The sequence below is a fragment of the Chionomys nivalis genome, chromosome X (genome assembly GCF_950005125.1).
Source record: "Chionomys nivalis chromosome X, mChiNiv1.1, whole genome shotgun sequence".
NCBI lineage: Eukaryota > Metazoa > Chordata > Mammalia > Rodentia > Cricetidae > Chionomys > Chionomys nivalis.
In genome coordinates, this window is record NC_080112.1 from 20,835,014 (window position 1) to 20,854,163 (window position 19,150).

The 19,150-nt window shown below is 38.9% G+C and overlaps 1 protein-coding gene across 3 annotated transcripts in view; it reads right to left on the minus strand.

The window, feature by feature from the left end:
• Fam120c (family with sequence similarity 120 member C) overlaps positions 1 to 19,150 on the minus strand; it is a 172,704-nt gene that overhangs the window by 52,518 nt on the left and 101,036 nt on the right. For 2 of the 3 annotated variants that reach the window (XM_057759232.1, XM_057759231.1), the window contains exons 11-12: positions 11,498 to 11,612; positions 1,176 to 1,385 (exon numbers count right to left, since the gene is read on the minus strand). In XM_057759232.1, coding sequence (XP_057615215.1) covers positions 1,176 to 1,385; positions 11,498 to 11,612 — 325 coding nt within the window. The remainder of the gene's footprint in view (positions 1 to 1,175; positions 1,386 to 11,497; positions 11,613 to 19,150) is intronic. The other variant, XM_057759234.1, reaches the window with a different exon arrangement.

Sequence of the window (19,150 nt, forward strand, 5' to 3'; positions counted from 1 at the left end):
GTCATTTTAAGGTGTGTTACATTCATTTATGCTGTGGAATATTTGTTTAATGCTGCAAATATGTGTTATGTTCTTTTATGTTACATTTGTTTGACTCTGTGAAGCTGTGTTACTTTGCCTATCTAAAACACATGTTTGATCCACTAAAGAGCTGACCAGCTCACAGCTAGACAGGAGAGAGAAATAGGAGAAATCTAGGCTTGAAAAAAGGGTTAGTGAGGAGCGAGAAAAGAAGGAGAGGAGGAGGCCAGGGACCGGCCACCTAGCCTTGCAGCCAGCCACAGAGTAAGAAGGAAAGAAAGATACAATGAATAAAGAAAGGCAAAAAGCCCAGAGCCAAAATGTAGTTAAAGAGAAATGGGATAATATAAGTTAGAAAAACTAGCTAGAAACAAGCCAAGCTAAGGCCAGGCATTCATAGGTAAGAATAAGTCTCCGTGTATTTATTTGGGAGCTGGGTGTCAGGCCCCCAAAGAGAAAAAAAAAACAAGTATAAGTATGCACATATACCTAGTCCCAGAGGTTGGTAAACTTCTGGAAAAGGTAGGCAATTCAATACTTTAGACTTTGTGGGCCTCTCTGTGTCTGCCACAACTACTCTTCTGCGCCATTCTAGCACGACAGAAGTCACAGAAACGTAAAGGAATGAATGTGAATGTGGCCATGTTCCGACCAAATGTTATTTAAAAAGGACAGGGGCAGGAGAGGAGTAGTTTGCTGACTCTGCTGCTCTAGTCCCTCAGCTTACTTCCCACTAAGCTGATAAAATACTGAGTAAGGTTTCCTTTCCCTTGCTTTTTTCTACCTTTCCCAAGGTTATATTGTAAAACCTACTCTATCATCTACTTACTGCTCTCTTCTATTTATAATCCCTCCCCCACCAAAAAAAATCACTTAGAATAGTTACTTGCAGCATTTTTAAATAAGGGAAAATGAAATTTCAAATAGTTCCAGGAAGGGCATATAGTATTTGTGGAAATTATGTGGGGAAGAAATACTCTCAGTAAGAAAAAAGTCATGAAAACTTTAAGATTGGGGATAAAAACAACTTTCCAATGCATGATTTTGCAATAGACATGTATTAGGTTATAGGCTTTGGGGACCTCCCTGCATGCTCCTTGCCCCCTGCATGCTTACGATTCATCCTGGTGACAGATCAGGGGTGTCTACTCTACCTGGCCATCGCAGAGTTCAATCAGGGACACTCGCTCTCGGCCCGCTTTAATGAGCTTGCTCTGGAACAGCTTGCCATCAAAGTAAATCCAGGGGCAGCAGTGCTCCCAAGGGACTGGCTGGCCACATGCGTCATTAGCAAACAGAGCTGTGTCGACCCCACTCATGAACAGGGCAGCAAGCTGGATCCCTCGAGCATCCAGTTTCTCAATCTGAAACCATCACAGTGAAAAGAATTAAGAAATAGGAGGGGAAAAAAGAAATGAAAAACTCTGTCTAAAAGAACCTAAAATCTATGGCCTCATATGGTTGGTTGAAGTTAAAATGCAGACACCCTAAAATATTGTATAAGGTTATCTTCAGGGTTGGAGGGATGGTTCAGAGGTCCTGAGTTCAATTTCCAGCAACCACATAGTGGCTCTAAAATGAGATCTGGTGCCCTCTTCTGGCGTGTAGGCATCCATGCAGGAAGAACACTTTATACATAATAAATAAATAAATAAATCTTTTTGAAAAAAAGATTATCTTCAGGCTATGTTTATAAGGTATATATGAGGGCCTGGTGGTGGTGGTGCGCCTTTGATCCCAGCACTCGGGAGGCAGAGGCAAGTGAATCCCTGTGAGTTCAAGGCCAGTCTGGTCTACAAGAGCTAGTTCCAGGACAGCTAGGACTGTTACACAGGGAACCCCCCCCAAAAAAAAGGTATATATGAAACATAAACAATGTAATAGTTAAGATTTGGGTCCTATCCTAAGATATCTTATTGTGTATATACAAATATTAAAAAATCTACAAAAATTTCAAATTTGAAATATGCCTGATCATTTCTGTGCATTTCAGACAAGGGATACTTAACCTAGATTATCATTGGTAACATTTCTATTGTTGTTGTTGTTTATTTATTATAATGTCATATTAACTCTTCCAGCTAAATTAGAACATGTTGGACTGCCAGGATAGTTCAGAGGTTAAACATACTTGCTGCCAAGACTAAGTTTGATCCCCAGTACCCACATGGTAGAAGGAGAGAACTAACTTGTTCAAGTTGTTCTCTGATCTCCACACACACTTTCATGGCACATATCTACCCCTCTGCACTGTACTCCCAAATAGATAAAAATAAATGTAAGATAGTTATTGTTGGCTGGGCGGTGGTGGTGCACACCTTTAATCCCAGCACTCGGGAGGCAGAGGCAGGCGGATCTCTGTGAGTTTGAGGCCAGCCTGATCTACAAGACAGGCTCCAAAGCCACAGAGAAATCCTGTCTCAAAAAACCAAAAAATTATTGTTTAATAATAATTTGTTTATCTATTTTAAATAAAATAAGTATAAAAAAGTAAAAAATGATCTTACTCTGAAGCTCAGGCTGGCTCACAGTCACAGTAATCCTCCTGCCTCAGTTTCTTGAGTACTGGGATTACAGTCATGAGCTGATATATATATATATATATATATATATATATGCTTTCAGGAGTCATTTCAGTGCATAAGTAGCTTTTATGTCCACCCTTCCTTGAAATGATTTAGAACAGTGATTCTCAACCTTCCTAGTGCTGTAACCCTTTAAAGTTCCTCATGTGGTGGTGACCTCCAACTATAAAATTATTTCATTGATATTTCATAACTGCAACTTTGTTACTATTATGAATTGTAATGTAAATATCTTATATGCAGGGCATCTGATATGTGCCCCCAAAAGGGTCACAACCCTCTGGTTTGGAGGATACTAATTTATGTTGCCCATCAAAGTTGAAAATTTCAAAAAGTTAAGACCAAAAGAATATTCATTGCTGAAGATAGTGCAATGAAATAAATGGGAAATCATATAAATGTTGAAGAACATACATTGTAACTAAGTAATATATATCAAGAACTCTGAAGATGTTCACATTTGCCAACGCAGAGAGTCTACATTTAAGAATCAGTTCTAGCGAGGTGATGGTGCATAGACTCAGGAGGCTGAGGCAGGAGGGCTGCTGCAAGTTCAAGGTCAGCCTGGGCCAAGGCGACAGATCTTATTTTAAACCAACCAACCAGCCAACCAAACAAACAAACAAATAAGAACCTCTTCTGCCACAGGGTAGAGCTCAGCTATAGTCCCAGCAAATCAAAAGGCTGAGGGAATAGGGTCATCTAAACCTAGGACTTGGAGTTCAGCCTAGGTAACACAGCAAGTTCCATTTCAGAAGCAAAATGTTCCAAAATCTGAAGCACTTCTGAGTGCTGACATGATATCAAAATTGGAAGATTCGATACCTAGTCTCATGTGACAAGTTGCAGTCAAAATACAGGCACACTAAAACTGCTGTACAGGATTACAGACTATATTCTAAGGAAGTGCACAATGTCAATAAAGCTCTATGCATAAACATGCCATTATCACAGCACATATATTAAGGAAAACTGGAAATAATCTAAACAGTTAACATTATAATAATTAAATGATACATCCATATGATAAAAGAAATCACTAGATTTTTAACACAAAGGAAATATGCACTATGATAAGTTAAAAAAGAAAGTACAATACACCTGTCTCTCAGTATTGTTGGGAGATTAGTTTCAGGACCCCTTGAAGATAATTCAATCTATGGATGCCCAAATCCCTTATGGAAAATGGTATGTTTGTATATAGCCTACACAATCTTTCTATATGCCAAATTAGCTCTAGATTACTTTATTATGAACAGATTTCATATTGTATTGTTTAGTGAGTAATGACAAGAAGTAAAGTTAAGAGAAATCATTATTTTTTATTTTTTTGGTTTTTCGAGACAGGGTTTCTCCGTAGCTTTGGAGTCTGTCCTGGAACTAACTCTTTTAGACCAGGCTGGCCTTGAACTCACAGAGATCAGCCTGCCTCTGCCTCCCTGAGTACTGGGATTAAAGACGTGCCCCCACTTCCTGGCTTATTTTTTATTTTATGCATATAAGTGTTTTGCCTGTATGTACACATGTGTGCCACTTGTTTGAAGTGCCCTTGGAAACTAGAAAAAGTCCATGGATTTTCTAGAAATGGAATTATAGATGGTTGTGAGTTGTAAGTGTTAGGAGCCAAACCTGGGTTCTCTGCAAGAGAAATAAGTGTTTAGAGTCATTTCTCCAGGTCCATTGTTTCTTTTTGGAGACAGGGTTTCTCTGTGTAACAGTCCTGGCTATCCTGGAACTCTGTAGACGAGGCTAGCCTCAAACTCAGAGATCTGCTTGCCTCTGCCTTCCAAGTGCTTGGATTAAAGCTGTGTATGTATATTCTATGTAGAGATCAACCTGACCTTGAATTCATGGGTGACCCTCTAGCCTCTGTTGTCTAAATACTGGGAATATAGTGGTGTAAGAGGGCCTTCTGTTTATGTGTTGTTTTCATTGGTTAGTCAATAAAGAAACTGCTTGGCCTGATAGGGCAGAACTTAGGTAGGTGGGGAGACAGAACTGAATTCTGGAAGGAAGAAAGCATAGAGAGCGAGCAGCCATGGAGACGCCAGGTCAGACATGCTGCATCTTTCCCAGTAAGCCACGACCTCGTGGTGATATACAGATTATTAAAAATGGGTTAAATGAAGATGTGAGAGTTAGCCAATAAGAGGCTAGAGCTAATGACCAAGCAGTGTTTCAATTAATACAGTTTCTCTGTGATTATTTCGGGTATAAGCTAGCTGGGCAGGACAAACAAGGGGCCCTGCTCCCTACCACAGATTGGCGCCCATGGTGTGGGACTGTTTTGTGACTTATGCCTTCATTATAGGATTGTGCCATTATACCCAGCCAACGGGTATAATTTTGAAAAATATTTTTGATGTATAGTTGACTTACTTTTTGTATGAAAAAAGTTGACAATTTATAAACAATATTCTAAATGGTTAGGACAAGCATACAAAAAGACTGCAAGATTTGATCATCCACACACCCCCTTCCTGCAAAATCAAAGAAAGATAACATCAAAAATTGATCATAGTATGGAGCTGGAGAGATGTCTCCATAGCTAAGGGCACTTGTTGTTTTATAGAGGACCCAAATTCAATTCCCAGCACCTACAAGGTAGCTCACAATCATTTGTAACTCTGGTTCTAAGGAACTCAATGATCGCTTCTGAGTTCTGTGAGCACTACACATGCACATAGTGCACAAATATTCATACAGGCAAAACATCAATACACATAAAAATAAGTAATTTAAAACTAATTGTAGTGGCTATTTAAGGCTGGCATATAAAATGACTTGATAGAAAAGTTGATGTGTTTTCAAATCCCCTTCTGGGTGTGATTTGGCATGAAGAGCTGCTCTAGGACCCAGAAATATATTTGCTATTAAAAGAATCATTCATTGTCTTAGGTTGTTGCATATTTCCTCAGCTGACCTAACTTAAATTATGATTTTGAAAGTCTTTCTCTTCTTTTTTCTGGTGTTTGTGATTGAACCCAAAGCCTTTTGCTTATTAGCCAGGTACTCTACCACTGAGCTGCAGCCTGATTTCAAGTCTATTTAATTGTTTGGTTTGAAATCACCACATACTCCCGGCTGGTCTCAAACTCTTTACCTTCTTGCCTCAGCTTTTTTTAATGTGTGTTTTTTTTGAGACAGGGTTTCTCTGTGTAACCATCCTGGCTATTCTGGCATCTGCTTTATAGGCCAGGCTGGCTTCAGACTCAGAAGTCTGCCTGCTCTACTTCTCAAATGCTGGAATTAAAGGCATATGCCACCACTGCCTGGCCCTGCTTTTAAGCATGTACCACCCTTCTTAGGTTGTCTTTCCCCATTCAGAAGGTGTCTCCCTCTTCTTCCTGCTAAACTATCTGTGCTCTGTGCTGGTTAGGTTTTTTTCCCCCTGAGACAGCGTTTCTCTATAGTTTGGAGCCTGTCCTGGAACTCACTCTGTAGACCAGGCTGGCCTCAAACTCACAGAGATCTGCCTGCCTTTGCCTCCCTAAACTCTGGGATTAAAGGCATGCACCACCACCACCAAGCTTAGGTTTTTGTTTCTTTTGTTTTGTCAGCTTGATACACACTAGAGTCATCTGATGATGGAGGAGTTAATTTCATTGGTTAATAAAGAAACTGCCCTGGCCCATTTGATAAGCCAGCCCTTAGGTGGGTGGAATAGACAGAACAGAATTCTGGGAAGAAGAGAAGTGGGTCAGACGCGATGAAGCTCCTACCCAAGATGGACGTAGGCTAGAATCTTCTTGGTAAGTCACCACCTCGTGGTGCTACACACATTAATAGAAATGGGTTAATCAAGATGTGAGAGTTAGCCAGTAAGAGGCTAGAGCTAATGGGCCAAGCAGTGTTTAAACAAATAGAACTTGTGTGTTGTTGTTTCGGGGCATAAGCTAGCTGGGTGGCGGGGAGCCGGGCAGCAGGAATGCAGCCTGCTGTTCCTTCTACAAATGGTGCCCAGACATGGATGACTGAATCCACAGAAAGCCTGAGAAAGCTTGGGAAAGAATAGAGTAAAGCATGTTTTCTTGGTAGCAGCAATTTCTCGGGTCTGCTCTGCTTGCTAGAGGCAAGCAAGCACTCTCATCTAAGAGAGTCTTCTTGACTCAGCTTTAGCTGCAAAAACGTGCAGCTCTTTTAAGAGGTCCTGCCACAAAACACTTAAACAGTGTTGATGAAAAGCTGAATGCATGCTTTTCGGTTTTCAGCCATAGCAGGGAAAAAGCTGCTTTAAAATGCTGGCATTCTGGGCTGTCCTGCCAGGGCAAACTCTGACTGTTTGAGGCAGGAGGGCCGGCTACAGAGAGAGGATTTGAGTGTTGTCTGTGGACATACTGTTGCAGCTTGCTTGCTGGCAGTGACCTTGAAACGCCATAGACTTGTGGCAATAAACATGGCTACAGCTGGTACCTCCACCATGAGGCTGGAAAGCTAAGGAATGGGCTCGATCCAGCCATCAAAGCCACAGCTTTAATCCTCTCCTTAAAGACTCATGTGGTCAGAAAAAGAGAGATATACAGTAAAGAGAGATTCAAAGATGAAAAAAAACCTCTAAATGGTTTACAGTGTGTTTAAAAATATATGCAGGCTTGAAAAATAAAAAAAGTTAAAGTTCTTAAAGTAAAGAAAAAAAGGGAGTAGTTGGGTGTGGTGGTACACACCTTTAATCCCAACACCTGGGAGGCAGAGGTAGATTGACCTCTGTGACTTAAAGGTGTGGCAGGACACACCTTTAATCCCAATGCCTGGGAGGCAGAGACAGACGGATCCCTGAGAGTTCAAGGACAGCCTGGTCTACAGAGTTATTCCAGGACAAATATATACAGAGAACCTGTCTCCCCTCCAAAAAAATAATAAAAGTAAAAATAAACGAAATAGAGGTTAAAATAAAGCCACACAAAGATGGAAAATACAAAGAGAATCTTGATACTGTATGCTATTATGCTCTCTTTGAATTGTTTGAATGCTGAGGAAAGAGCAACAGCTGCTAAAAGATATTTGTTTATAAATACTGCTGAACTAATTTATAATAGATATTTTGAAAATACCTTGATTTCAAAATTTGGATCTAAGGACATGATGCTTTGGAAAGGAGTTTCTTCTTTTGTTTTCACAGAGGATGAGACCCTGTGGATTGCTTCTATCCCAATATGGTATGATAGACCACGGCCTCCTGAAAGGTTGCCGTGAACACCTTCAGAAAATTATTTCTTTCAACTGCCAATTGAGATGAACCTAGCAGACAGGTTATACCATGAAAGACCTGAACAACAGCGCCCCCATTCAGCACGAAGCAGTTTGGAGAGAAATAACTGTGCCCATATTCCCAAATATTGTTTATAAATGTTCTTTTACATTTAAAGGGGGATATGATATAGATATGAATAATTTGCATTGATATAAATCTTGGTTTATTGATACAAGTTTAAGGTCAATTTTGTTATATGTATATGTATTTCTGATCTTGATTAAGTTTTTTTTTTTTTTTTTGCTTTTTCGAGACAGGATTTCTAGCTCTTGTAGACCAGGCTGGTCTCGAACTCACAGAGATCTGCCTGCCTCTGCCTCCCAAGTGCTGGGATTAAAGGTGTGCACCACCACCGACCGGCTTGATTAAGGTATTGTGATTGTGTAGTTCATTTAAAAATGTAATGTATATAGGCTGTTAATAGAATATCATCTATAATAGTCAAGCTTGTAGTCATGTTAGTTAGATTTTCTAGATGTGCATAGATATATTTTAGATAGGCATTCTTCATATCTTTCAAAGACTACAGAATATGACATTTAATGTTTTAATAACTTAGGGCTTTTCATGACAATGAGACACGTCTGCTCCTGGCAGCACCAATCTACTTCAAAAGGAAGATAGGCATTGAAGAGGTTCCTTAAGGAGTTGGTTAGCCATTTGGGCAAGAAACTGCTCTTGCCTGGACTGATGCATGAACTGGACACAAAGTACAGAAAGAGTACTGCTGAACTTGCCTAAAGGTGAGATGGTCTTTCGGGGTTCCTGACTTATGAAAGAGTCTGCGAGACATTCTGCAGGACACAGCAGATAGTGACTGAACTGCCTTTGAAATTTTCTGCTTCATGGAAATGTCTCTGGATACTATGGGCCTGAAGGGCAAAGATGGATGCCCCAGCGGTACAAAAGAACTTTGGGTGACTGTCCAGCAGCGAGATATCTCTGTCACTTCTAGAGTTTTGGAAGTTTCTTACTTCTTGTTTACTTAGGTAATATTATATCCTTCTGGAGTCTTTGATGGAGTTGAAGAATAGATAGATATTTATTGTTTTCCTTAGTTATGATAAAAGATAAAGTAGATATAAATATTGTAATTGTAATTCTTGCTTGATAATTGTTTTGTTTTTTTGTTTGTTTGTTTTTTTTTTTTTTTTGGTTTTTCGAGACAGGGTTTCTCTGTGGTTTTGGAGCCTGTCCTGGAACTAGCTCTTGTAGACCAGGCTGGTCTCGAACTCACAGAGATCTGCCTGCCTCTGCCTCCCAAGTTCTGGGATTAAAGGCGTGCGCCACCACCGCCCGGCTGATAACTGTTTTGTTATATGTGATTTTACTATGTTAAAGTTAAAGCCTTTCTTTCTTGTTTAAGCAGAAAAAGGGGAAGTGATGGAGGAGTTAATTTCATTGGTTAATAAAGAAACTGCCTTGGCCTATTTGATAGGCCAGCCCTTAGGTGGGTGGAATAGACAGAACAGAATTCTGGGAAGAAGGGAAGTGGGTCAGATGTGATGAAGCTCCGACCCAAGATGGATGTAGGCTAGAATCTTCCTGGTAAGTCACCACCTCATGGTGCTACACACATTAATAGAAATGGGTTAATCAAGATGTGAGAGTTAGCCAGTAAGAGGCTAGAGCTAATGGGCCAAGCAGTGTTTAAATGAATAGAACTTGTGTGTTGTTATTTCAGGGCATAAACTAGCCAGGCGGCCGGGAGCTGGGCGGCAGGAATGCAGCCCGCTGCTCCTTCTACAATCTGAGAAGAAGGAACTTCAATTAAGAAGTTGTCTTTATCAGATTGGCCTGTAGGGGAGTCTTAGGGCATTTCCTTGATTAATGATTGATGTATAAGCAAGCCATGAGTGCAAGCCAGTAAGTAGCATTCCCTAGCCTCTGCTTCAGCAGCTGCCTCCAGGTTCCTGCCTTGAGTTCCACCCTGGCTTCCCTCAGTGATGTATTATAAGTATAAGCCAAAATAAATCCTTTCCTGCCCCAAGTTGGCACTGATCACTTATCACGATTCATATATTTTGTAAACTAGGATACTCCCCTCCCTACTCAGCTAGAGGAGAAGCTGGAACTGTAATAGGTGCATGCTACCATATCTGCTTTAATTTTATAAGTCTTATTGGATTTGATCAACTTTATCCTAGGCCTGGGGTACTGGAGTGAGTAAAAGGAAGAAAACAAGTTGAACATCAAATCATCTCTCAGTGTGCATACAATGTGACCAACTCTTTAGGCTCCTGCTACCCTGACTTCACGGCCATGACAGACTGTACCCTCAAACTGAGCTAAAACAAATGTTTCCCTCAATAAGTTGACTGTCATACCAGTGAGAAAAGTAATAAATACAGCCTCAAAGAAACATAGCTACTAAAACCAGGGGAATGGTATCTTGCATTAATAACTAGTATTTATGTTGTATAGTTTATCTATCTATCTATCTATCTATCTATCTATCTATCTATCTATCTATCTTTTTATAGACTTATTTTCTTAAATTATTATTTTATTTTATTACTTTAAAAAAATACTAATCCAAATTCCCACTTCTTCCCAAGAAACCAGGCTTTATAGATTTATGTTCTATCTGCATGTACTACTTTATGCCAGAAGAGGGCAGCAGATCCCACTAGAGATGTGGTGAGCCACTATGTGGTTGCAGGGAATTGAATTCAGGACCTCTAGAAGAGCAGCCAGTGCTCCTAATGTCTGAGCCATCTCTCTAGCACTGGAGCATGGAATATTTAAAATACACAAATATACAAGAGACTGTTCTGTTTTACATACATTATTTTACACATTATCCTTACAGTTCCATTAGTTAAAAAAAAGAGAGAGAGAGAAGGTCAGAAAAGTAACCTAGACAGTATCATACAGACAGGAGGTACTAATGCTAAGACTGAAGCACAAGGTCTACCTACTATACTACTATCTTCTATTGCTTTCAGTTCTTGGTACTGGGGAGGCGCCAGTAATGAGATGGTTCAGTAGGTAGAGGAACTTGAACACAGGACTGATCACATGAATTTGATCCCTGGATCTTTCAAGGTGGCAGGAGAGGACTGACTACTGAGAGCTGTCATGTGACCCCTACATGTATACTGTAGTATATGCATGCCTATACTCACACACTAAATAAACAAATAAATACAAATTAAGTAGTAGGAAGTAGACATTTACTCAATGACAAGTAGGGACACTAAGGTAAGTCCCTGCAACATACCTTCTAAGTGATAGAAACCTTACCATGGTTTCCAAACCCTGCAAAATCTCTATCTTTTCTGTGTCTTCTCATTCATCATTATGGGTGGGGTAATACAGCAGCATCTCTTGGTTTCATTAATAGAAGTATCTATTTGGCTAAGGGAAATATAACATTTACCTGTAGAATTATTCTTTTCCCTAGCTCCAAAAGAAAAGATGTAAAGTTGAAGATTGAGCTTTTGAAAGAAAAGGCACACACCTATAATCTCAGCACTTGGTAAGTAGAAGCAAAAGGATCAGGAGTGTAAGGTCATAAGGTCATCTTTACTTACATAGAGAGTTTAGGCCCACCCTGAGACCCTGTTTCAAAAAAAAAGAAAAAAAGAAAGAAAAACCTAAACAGCAGAAAAAATTAAATGAAGGTGGAATAAATCACCTTGAGTTCTTGAAGCTGATCTGGTTCATAAAGCTGGGCAGAGACAGCCTGTGCAAGGAAGGTGTCAAGTTCATGGCGATGCAGGATTCGGCCACCAGGCCATTGAACCATGTATCTAGACACAAAAACATCATTATTTGATCACAATTGCCATTTATGTCACATACACTTATTAAGAACCTAAAATGGTGGCAAGCATTTTAGCTCACACCCGTAATCCTATTATTTAGGAGAAAAAGGCAGAAGGCTAGAGTTCCAGGATAGCCTAGGCTTCATAGCAAGACACTATCAAAAACAACACCACCAAGGACTGGAGATGTAGCTCAGTAATAAAGAGCTTGCCTGGTATGCACAAGGCTCTGGAATCAATTCCCCAAACTATAAAACAAACACACAAACATGCACACACAAAATCCCCACAAACTTATCAGGAACCAAACTCTGGGCTAATTTATAATTATAATTATTTCAAATCTGAGTGGTAGAGGAGATAGCCATGAACAGCACTGACAGTACAGTGTGTTACAAAAAAAAAAACAAAACTACACAGGGTTCTATGAGAACACAGAAGAGTCCTGGTAGTCAAAGAAGTCACCCTGAAAAACTCAGTAGGAACAGAGTTTCAAGAGAATTGTCTAGTTATCGAGACACAAGCTAGGAATAAGATGCTCGAAGATCTTCTAGCAAAGTGTATTACGGAGGCATGATTTGGCAAGATGCTCCTGGCTTGATATTGCTGAATGATAGTGGGTGAAATTATAAAGTAGGCCACATCAGAGTCTCCAAATAAGATTAAAAAATGCGCATTTTTTGCCCCCAAATTGTAGGAAGATATTTAAGGATTGTTAGTAGGAGAGTGATGATGACATGCGTATCAGTTGAGAGGTGACTGAAGGGACTAAACAATGTATCAGTGGAAATGAAGTTGTTTGGGGATGAAGCTAAGCACTATCAGTGTATAACTCCACAAGGTCTGGTCATAGGAATTTTTTGGCACAGTGCTAGGGATGGAATCCAGGACTACATGTATGTTAGGCAAATGCTTTGGTTACTTCCAACCTTTGGCCACACACTTACGAACTCTGGCTTGTGAGGATAACTGGATGTCATGGTACCATTTTTAAAGCTAGGATCTGTAGGGCGGGGTGGTGGTGGTGCACACCTTTAATCCCAGTATTCAGGGTGCAGAGGCAGGTGGATGTCTGAGCTGGAGGCCAGGACAGATTACAATGCAAGCTCCAGGTCAGCCATGGTTACATGGAGGAACCTGGTCTCGATAAAACCAAAATAATAAATAAATAGGAAATCTACAAATTAGGTACCTATTCATGAGTGTTTAAATTGATTGTTCACAAACTGATTGTGTCTTATAGATACTGAGAATGTAGAGATAAAACAGACCTGCAAATATATCTGTATAATACGTACTTAGTTCCGTGAAGGCCCACATGACAATGAACAAGCGTAACTTCTAAAGTAGTGCAAGACTTTGGAAACTTGCTTTAAAGCAAGGGGTGGCTGGAACAACACATGGGGTGTATTCCTGGGGACTCTAGTCCAATTACTACAGCCACAATCTGGCATGGAATCTAGAAACCTCTCTGAGCTACTGTCCTTCCTATAGGGAAAAAAAAACAAACCAAAATGAACAAACAGTATAAACATCCTGTCCAACAATATTTTTTCTTCAAGCTCACAATAGTATTCCTTTGAATTTCACAATGATTCTGGAGTGGCAGGAAAGACAACAAATCCTGTGACTTCGTTTAGCAACTCAGGATATGTAGGCGGGGACTCTGCACCCCACAAACTTCCCTTTGCCTAGAGCACTTCCTACCCTCTTTCCTGCTCATGCTTTGTTCACTTGGGAAATTGTATTCATACTTTATAACCTATTTTATACTTTCTGATACTATATAATTTACCACATAATTCATAGCTTGTACCTTTCATAGTGTTCTTTTTACTAATACTTTTTTATCTTGAAGGCTATTTTTATAATTTCTTGATTTAGCTTTATTTAAGCTTCTATTTTTAAGCCTTTTATTCTACTTTGTTGGCAAATGAAAAGAAAAAAGGAAGAAAAGGAACAACAAGTTCATTTATATTGGGAGATTTCAAATGTTACCATCAAAAGTACCATGAAAAGTATAAATAAAAGACATTTAAAATTACAGACTGTGTGATTAGCAGAATGAGGTTCAAGTGCTTTACTGATTTTCCAAAAGACAATTTATTTAAGTGCCTATGTGAGTTACCAGGAGGTCTAGGGCCTTGTGTGCTCTTGATGATCTTGGTTTATAATTCTTCAATTATTATGAACGTTAGGTGCTTGGCATAGAATGGGCATTCACAAACATTTATTGGAAGAATAATGTATCAACAGGTCATGCTAAAACAAATGACAAACAAAAAGCAAAACAATCAACAACAAATACTTAACCAAAAGAAAACATCCAAAGTAGAATTCTTTGAATTACATACACCTTGAATTTTAGAAAAGAAAAATGACCTGAAGGAGTCAAGTGTGAGAGAGGTGAGCTCATAGAAAGGGCGTGATCCTACAGATTGTTCTCAGTGCTGACTAAATGTACCTGGAGAATCAAAGAGGTCTCCACAAAGGAAGAATTAACTTCCTTTATTAGAGATTAGAGCTTTTGCTTGGTTGATTCATACTGCAGTGCTAATCTCAAATCTCTCTCTAGCCTTAGTATAAAGTACAGCATCATAGGTGCTCAATAAATATTTGCTGGGGGCGGGGCTGGAGAGATGGCTCAGTGGTTAAGAGCATTGCCTGCTCTTCTAAAGGTCCCGGCAACCACATGGTGGCTCACAACCATCTGTAATAAGGTCTGGTGCCCTTTTCTGGCCTGCAGACATACACACAGACAGAACACTGTATACATAAATAAATAAATATTTAAAAAATAAATAAATAAATATTTGCTGGACAAATAAATCACTGTCAGCATAGGTTAACCTTCATTTTTTAATCACTGTTGCTATTCAACTAGTGTTGAATAAATTAAGAGATACAGTGTAGGGACTAATAAATCAATGGAGTGCAAGGATCAGAAACAGGATAGCAGAAAATAATAATTATAATTTATTAAATTTACCAATATTTAAGGTTATTCATCATGTGCTATTTTCCAAACCTTATGATTGCACTGAAGATTTTCTCTGGCAAAACTGTATCATGGAGGTTAGAGAGTTGGCTCAGTGGTAAAGAGCCCTTATTGCTCTTGTGGAGGACTTGATTTGGTTCCCAGCACCTACATGGTGGCTAACAACCATCTGTACTTCCAGTTGCAAATGATTCAGTGCCTTCTTTTGACCTTTGTGGGCACTGCATGCATGTAGTGAATAGACATAAATGCAGGCAAAAATACTCATACACAGAAAATAAAATAAAAATAGATAAAATAAAAAACAATAAAGCCTATATTATTTTATTTCCCAAGGAACTTTTTTGTTTTCAGTGACAAGACAGCATCTTTACTATAATATAACTATACATAACGCACACCAGTATTATATATTCTACTATAGTTTATATGGTAAACTATAATTTATTCATATATAGTAAATTCCTGTGATATTATAGACACATTGCTAGGACCTTCATTTGTATAGAATATAGTGACAAAGAATATATACTTTGGAAGCTCACATGCATGTAAAAGCACTCAGCATTAGTACATAGCACAGTTCTTTTTATTGATGAAACATTTTTAAGATTCTAAATTCTCAAACATATATACAAAGATTTCTTACTAGCCTATTAATTTTGTGTTTATTTGCCAAGTCAATAACATACTAATTTAAATAATTGATGTCCTTTCTTTCACACCACTTCTACTTTTTGTTGAGACAGGGTTTCTCTGAGTATCCCTGGCTGTCCTAGATCTCAAACTGTAGATGGGACTAGTCTCAAACTTAAAGATTGGCCTGCCTGTGCCTCCCGGTTGCTGGGACTAAAGCTATGTGCCATCATCGCTGGCACATCACTTCTACTTTTAATTTTAAGTAACATGAACAAATTTGTTCTGATTCCAAACTTTCAAGTTCAGTCTGATTCAGAAAAATGTAAAAAGTTGGGACCAAGTGGTAGAACACTGGGGAGAATGACAGTATATATATTTTTTCTTTTGAGACAGGATTTCTCTGTGTAGCCCTGGCTGTCCTGAAATTCAGTATGTAGACCAGGCTGGATCAAACTCACAGAGATCCGCCTGCCTCTACCTCCTGGGTGCTGGGATTAAAGGTGTGCACCACCACCACCCAGCAAGAATGCCATCTTTATAATTAATTTTTATAGTCCACAAATTTTCCATCTACTTATGACTCTTCAGCTTTTTTCATGAACATTTAGCATAATAATTATTTGAAAGTGCTGGAGGTTGAACCCAGGTCCTCGCATGCATACATTCTTTAATTGACCAGCCCCTTAATATAATGGTTTTAAGGTTGGTTCATGACGTGGCCTCTTATAAGTAGTTTGACTTAACTGCTACATAATTTTTTTTGATGGACATACCTCAGTACGTTTATCCACTTACCAGTTGATAGATTATTAGGTTCTTTGAGCTTTCTGGCTATTATGATTAATACTTCCATTAATATTCAAGTCTTTCTGTGGGCATATCTTTTCAGTGCTCTTGGAGTGATAGCTAGGAGTGAAATGAATGAGTCATCTGATATATACATGTTTCATCTTTTGAGAAAATAATAAATTTGGGGCTGAAGAGATGGCTCAGTGGTTAAGAATGTTTGTGGCTCTTCCAGAGGACCCAAGTCCAGTTCCTAGCACCTACATCAGGTAGCTCACAACCACCTGTAACTCCAGCTCCAGGAGATGATGCCCTCTTCTGGCCTTCACCACAGGATCTGCAAACACATGACATATACTCATACAGACAGACAAAGACACACACATACACACACTTTTGAAAAAAATTCTTAAGAGAATGGAAACCAGATGGAAATGTACCTCACTGGTAAAGCATTTCCTACTGTGTGCAAAGCCGTGTTTTTTTATTTGTTTCTCTGATTTGTTTTAAACAACAACCTTTCATTTAAAATAAGAAAATGGCAAAGTAGCCTCCAAAGTAGTATACCTCCTGTAGTTTTTCAACATTTTGAAATATTTGTTATGGTCTTTTAAATTATAAGCATTCTGACTGAATGATGTAGGATCTATTATTATCACTTTTCTTCAACAAGCTGCTTGGAGTCCTCAGAGTATTAAAGCAAGAGACAGAAACAAAAGAACTATAAATATAGAAGGGAAAGTCAAGTTGTCCCTGTTTTCAAGGGTATGATTCATACTTGAAACATCCTAGAGAATCCATCAGATCTGATAAACAATTTTAGCAAAGTGACAGAATATGAAAATCAGAGTTTAAAAAAATCAGATTTCCTAATACTGATGCAAAATTAACTTGTAGAGAAAAAAATAAAACATAATTTAGCTTAAAATAACCTCAAAAACAAAACAAAATCACACCTAATAATGAATCTAACTGATCAGTGGTACACAAATTTCCTAATGCTGAGACCCATTAATTCGTTTTCTCATATTGTGGTGACCCCAACCATGAGATTATCTTCAACGTTACTTCATAACTGTAATTTCGCTGTTAAAATCATAATGAAAATATGTGATATGCAGGATATCAAATATGCGATCCCCACAGGGGTCATGACTCATAGGTTGAGAACCACTGGAATAGATGAAAGGACCTTATGATGGTAATTATAACACCCCAAAGAAAGATGACAAAAGATGTCTTCCCTGTTCATGGATGAGGTAATATTGTTCAGGTTACCATACTAATGAAATTCATCTACATATTCAATGCAATCCCCCATCAAAATACCAAAACTTCTATTTACAGAATTAGAAAATAATCCTCAAAATCATATGGAAGCAGAAATGACCCCAAATAGAAAAAGTACTTCTAATGTTATCATAATACCCAAATTCAAATTATACTACAGAGCCGTAGTTAATAACCAAAGCCATGGTATTGGCACAAAACAGCATGTATAGCAAAGGGGTGGAACTAGGGAACCATATGCATACTTCAAATTGTTAGAAGTTTGAAATCTTGGCGAAGGTGATAAGAATATTACACTGGAAGCCAGAGACATTTTAATAAATGGTACTTAGAAAACTAAGTAACCCCATGTAGAAGCATGAAACTGGCTCATTCTTATTCTATATTGGACCAAAGGTCTTAACATAAAACTGAAACTTCTAAACGACATGTAGAAAACAGGAGAAACACTTCAAGATGCTGGCACAGGGGACAATTTTCTGAATAGGAAGCCGACAGCCCAGTGAAACAGCAGTACAGATGATAGGAATGCGTTAAAGTAAAGGAGAGGAGACAATGTGCATGTTCACATTCCCAGCAACTATGTCCACAGATCAAGTTCTGGATCAGTTTAGGTAGCAACCAATGTGTTATTTATACAGTGCAGTAGGATTCAGCCTGGAAGAATAAAATTCTGTCATTGCAGGAAAATTGACGAACCGGAGGTTATAATATGAATTTGTTTGGGTCTGGTATTTACTTTATGGGTAGATTTTAATTAGTACTTTGAGTCCTTGCTATATATTTGCTCAGAATTTACATTTCTTCTTGGATTAAATTATTTGTCAATTTTATCTCTCACTTAATTTGTTGGCATATTATTCCCACACTTTATCATTCTTAATTTTAGTTATTTGATACTTTCCTTTTTGTTTCTTGATCAACAGTTATTTTTTATTTTTTGTGTTTTTAGTCAGGGCAGGGGGATCACAAGAGAGAGTATTGGGAATATGACCAAAATACAGTATGCATGAAAATAACAATGAGACCCCTTATATAAATGAATATATCCTACTAAAATACCTGAACCGAACTGTGTAACATTTAACGTTATTCTTTTTGTATCCTTATTTCATTTATAGCTAATACAGACTTCCCGTTTCCTTCTTTCTGACTTTGGCTTTACAGTACTAGGGAGATGCAGGACCTTACACATATCAGGTAACTGCATTAGTGCTGAATTCTACCCTTGCTCCACGGCTTCTGATGGATGGATGGATGGATGGATGGATGGATGGATGGATGGATGGATGGATGGCAGTTACCTACCAAGTTCAGGTTGCTCTCCTTCCTTAGCTGCCCACACATCCAGGACTAGCAATGTGCTGAGTTTCAATTTTTTTTTTTCGGTTTTTCGAGACAGGGTTTCTCTGTAGCTATGGACTCTGTCCTGGAACTAGCTCTTGTAGACCAGGCTGGCCTCGAACTCACAGAGATCTGACTGCCTTTGCCTCCTGAGTGCTGGGATCAAAGGCGTGGGCCACCACTGCCTGCTTTAAATTTTACTTTTGTTTACATGTGTGTGTCTACCTGTGTGAGTGTGTGCCACATGGGTGCAGGTGCCCTGAGAGGTCAGAAGAGGGCTTTGGATCCCCTGGAACTGAAGTTACAGGTGACATAAGACGAAACTCAAGATTCTCTGCAAGAAGAGCCAGTGCTCTTAATTGCCGAGCCATCTCTCCAAACCCATGCCTACTTAATGTCCACTTGTATTCTGAGCTGCCCTGTGGGTCCTGGAACTCAAACTTGACTTCTCTAGAAATGCTGTTAG